Source organism: Thunnus thynnus, chromosome 22 (assembly GCF_963924715.1).
Source record: "Thunnus thynnus chromosome 22, fThuThy2.1, whole genome shotgun sequence".
Classification (NCBI taxonomy): domain Eukaryota; kingdom Metazoa; phylum Chordata; class Actinopteri; order Scombriformes; family Scombridae; genus Thunnus; species Thunnus thynnus.
The window spans coordinates 6,341,527-6,345,793 of record NC_089538.1 but is presented as its reverse complement, the minus strand read 5'-3'; the positions used below and the strand labels follow the sequence as shown (position 1 = coordinate 6,345,793).

The 4,267-nt window shown below is 38.7% G+C and overlaps 1 protein-coding gene across 1 annotated transcript; it reads left to right on the top strand.

Annotated features, from left to right (window-relative positions):
* The first annotated feature begins 673 nt into the window (after positions 1-673).
* LOC137174534 (uncharacterized) lies at positions 674-3,388 on the top strand. The gene is made up of 5 exons (XM_067579890.1): positions 674-1,384; positions 1,546-1,890; positions 2,023-2,133; positions 2,269-2,303; positions 2,418-3,388. Exons 1-5 carry the CDS (start codon positions 1,354-1,356, stop codon positions 2,538-2,540), a joined length of 645 nt encoding a protein of 214 aa, XP_067435991.1. The 5' UTR covers positions 674-1,353; the 3' UTR covers positions 2,541-3,388.
* Positions 3,389-4,267: the final 879 nt, after the last annotated feature.

Sequence of the window (4,267 nt, the reverse complement as noted above, 5' to 3'; positions counted from 1 at the left end):
GCAGGCATGAATCCAATAATAATCACTGGTCAGGTAAGATTTAAACTTTAACTATTATAACTGGTACAATCTAGTCTTGGGCAGTATCGATTTTTTCATATCTTAGTACCTTCCCAACATTTCACTAGGGTATATCATAGACTGTATATAGATATGGATGACGCGTCTCCACATCCTGTCGTTATGCAAAAGTGAAGCCAAAATTTCTCTTTTTCGGGAGCTGCCATCTTTCATGTGTGATGTAATTTAAAACTAGAGTCTGTGCAGAGTCGGGAGGCGGGATGATGGTCACGATGGAGAGGTAAGCCACCCAAAACCAGTCGGTAACTAGCAGCTGCAGCTGGTAGTGAATCACAAATGAAAATGTGCATTAGTGTCTTCCTTCAGAAACTGCTGCGGTCACTCTGACAGAGTTTTGAGAGCGCCTGTCAATCACAGCTGTCAATTGTGATGTCACACCCCCTTTTTATGTCATCAAATATCACAAACAAATGAGCACTTGAACAAATAGTGTGATAAGAACTACCTTAAATGATAGAAACCATATTTTTCCATTTTTTAGTTTGGTTCATGTCCCATCCACTAACATGGGGGGGGGGGGGGGGGGGCTCCACGCTTACTGGAGCACAGGATTTATGGCCTATACTGCAACCGGCCATCAGGGGGTGTTTGAGGTATTTTGGCTTCACTTTTGGGGAGCTGTCATGATGTCCATCCTTATATACAGTCTGTGGAGAGCAGAGCAACTGCAGAACAATGAACATTCTTAAGGTTCAGGTTAACAAAGGGTACAAGTATTTTGTTTGTTAGATGAGAGTTTAAGATTTGAATTATACTGGTTTAGATGCATTGTTTACAGATTTGTTTCAGCATCAGATCAAATTATATGAATTAACTGATTTATAAATTTCTCAATAAATGACCACAGAAACTCATTTTTCATTGGTAGTCAAAATTGTATAAAAGGACACCTAAAAAAAAACCTTCATGATCAAGGCATATAATACTGTAGGCCACAATAGTCTGCTTCATGCTATGTTACCAGGTATGTAACTCCCACTGGTGAAACTGGGCTATCCTTTGGTTAAATGGACTGAAAAAAACTCAAAAGAAATGTATGACAATATACTGTAAACACAGGGAATAGATAACATTACCCAGATTATTTAAAGGTTTTTTAAAGATTATTTAAAGTTCCTTGCAGCACCCAGACTCTTTAAAGTATCTAAGTTGTCCGTCTGAGCACCCGGAAGAACAAAGGAACACTTTGTCTCTTTACGCTGAGACCACGCTTGCTGGAGCACAGTTCAGTTACAGACATAGCAGTGGTGCAGTCCTACCATATGCACAAAGATGAACTTCACCTTGGTAACGACTTTACTCTGTAAGCATATCTACCAGATTTTTACTCAATATAACTTTTAACTTCAATACAGTAACTTACCAGCACTGAAACTTACAAAATACTCATTAATAACATAATATGTGTTCTTTGGTTCTCCTGAATAGCTAGCCTATGAATAAATGACTTGATGTTTGTTTCAGGTTGTATCGCTGCCTCTCTTTCTGAGTTTTACACTGTGGAGGTCCAGCCTGGTGAAGACGTCACACTGCTGTGCTCCAACTTTTCCAGTGTTCCCATTCACATACACTGGTTCAGACTGGCCAACAGATCCAACACCAGCTGCATCTCCTCTATGGCCAGCTCTGATTCCAATGTTTCATTTTGTGATGGATTTCAAAATCACAAATTTAATATGACATCCAACACCACTGCCCTCTTTCTCAAGATCAAACAAGTGGATTTATCTGACTCTGGACTGTATTTCTGTGGATTTAAAACAGATGGAAACCCAGTTATTGTCAGTGCAACATATTTAAAGGTTCAAGGTAAGGCTCTTTTCTTTCTTTTAACTGAAAATAAACAGATATGTGCCCTGTCAGTTGCTGTCAAAATAAGGACTGAGCCAGTAGAGGTAACACAGTGTACAAAAAGTTTAATATAAATCACCTCTCTTGTAGAAGTGTTTGATGGAATAAGCACGCTGATGAGTGCAATCCTGGTTGGTCTGACTGTTTTCCTCCTTCTAGTCATCATTGGTCTGGTTGTCAAAATAAGGAAACTTCATACAGGTACTTGTATTTGGTTTTAATTAAGTTAATGAAGTTTACAAATGAAAAACGTTGTGTTTGCCTAAATGTGTTAATTTAAAAAAATATTTGATTAAAAACCATTAACTGACCAGTTTTACTCTTTCCATTATTTAGCTCAAACTGAGGGACAGAATCCACAACACAGTGAGGTGATCGAAGTCTATTTTTATATGCTGTCTGGTTCATTTATCAAATCATGGTTTTATTTTCTCTCACAAACTCAGCTATGTGAGATGAGTGACTGTAAATATTTTTATTTACAGAATCTGGGCTCTGATGCCCTGAACTACGCAGCGCCGAGTTTCCATCCAAGAGCAAAAACTAGGAGAAGGCCCGCATCAGAGACAGAGATGGAGACAAATGTTATTTATGCTGCCACCAGATAGACTCAGCAAACAACTGAAACTGAACGCTGACTGGAATTGATGCTTTATTAAATCCATCTTGTTGGGGTTTTATGTGGGTGGCAGATGTTACCATCACTGTCAATAAATTAAATTTTCTAATAAAGATTCTATATTCACTCAAGTTGTGCTGATTCATGTAACTCTCCTTTACAGTGTAAAGTGTGTTTTAATTCTTACTTTCCAGCCAAAATCCCTTTCTTACTTATTTTATCTGCCTTAGATCTCACTCTGATATGATTGTGTTTTATAGAGGAGGAGCCATTAAAAACACTGATGAGTGTGTAGATTAGAGTTACAGAAAATGGAGGTCTGCAGCAGTGGAGTAGTGAGTGATGTACAAACCACTTTATCAGAAAGACAGCACAGTGTGGTCTGAGCACAGCTGAGGTGAAAATAAGGCCTGCTGCAGTAAGTCACAACTCTGCAAGAATAAGTCTTGAAAGGATGCAGTTGTTTTCGAAAACACACAATTCACAAACCTGAAACTAAATTTTTGCAGCCTGGAAGCATGTAGTGGAATGCAAAGTTACACAGTACAAGGCGTACAAAAGCTGCTCAGTTTATACCTCTGACGTGTCTGCATAAATATGTTAGGATTTATGTCAAAAATGGATTTATTTATGCCCCTGCTTACTATGATAACAAACAGCACTGTCTGTATCAGCCTAAAGAGTAGTCTCAACCACAGGAAGACTGGTCTTCAGCTCTGTAACTCTCACAATTTAAACAAAAGCCACAAAACAACATGAAGACACTGTGCTGCAGCAAAGATGAACAACAGAGATGCAAAATTTCTCCCACTCTGGCAAATGGGAGGAAACTCACCTTCTGACCACCACTGAATTGATTTTAGTAGAGAACAGGAAGAAAAACTTAACTAAACCTGAACATGCCTTCACTCAGTGATTTGTCTTCTTGCTGTCAAAAAGCTGATCATTTTGACTTCCATAATGTTAAACTTTATACAGCCAGAGGCAGCCATGATCTTTGCCCCCCTTGTTTAGGCCTTGAACATTTAAGGCTTCTATAGGCCACAAGTTCCCTTCATCAGCTCAGCTAGGTGAGTATACATGTCTGCTCTTTTGAAGCCTTTCACTCAAACACTTAAAGACATCCATACTGAAAAAGACGTGTTGCTCAGACACTTTGAACACAGTGAAAAGTTCATTCAGACATAAGACTGAAAGCAGCCAGAGTTTGGCCCAAAGCAGTCCAACACAACTTACACACACTCTGCTAAGGTTGTCATAATTTTACCTCACAACAGGCTTTTTTCACAGCAGACATTTTGTCTTGTAGTAGGAAAAACACAGGTGTTACTAATAATATTTAATGATGGCTCTGCTATATTTGACTGAACCATACCAGGACCCTGAAACTGAAGCGACTAAATAGAATTCAGCCATCATTATTTTTATAACTTACATCTGTTTAAAGTGAAATAATGGCTTAAATAAAGAGGAGGCGTTTAAGTCATACAATCAATCACCAATCTCACACAGCAGAACAAGCCAGTTGATAATTACAAACAGTTACACAACATAATGTCAAAGATTATCCAAAGCCTTGGTGAGCTCTGTCCATGGTGCTGAGTTCACAAACATCACTCATGCTGAGTGTAATACAAACCAAACAGCTATATTCAGGCCAATACTACAAGCAATATAAGCACTTCAACCGTATGTTCATACAGGAAGCCACGGCGG

Bases quoted from the DNA above. Each gene is read 5' to 3' on its own strand.
- LOC137174534 (XM_067579890.1), top strand. From the start codon at position 1,354: ATGAACTTCACCTTGGTAACGACTTTACTCT. The intron at 1,891-2,022 runs GTAAGGCTCTTT...CCTCTCTTGTAG, and splicing joins AACATATTTAAAGGTTCAAG to AAGTGTTTGATGGAATAAGC. The intron at 2,304-2,417 runs GTGATCGAAGTC...TTTTATTTACAG, and splicing joins AGAATCCACAACACAGTGAG to AATCTGGGCTCTGATGCCCT.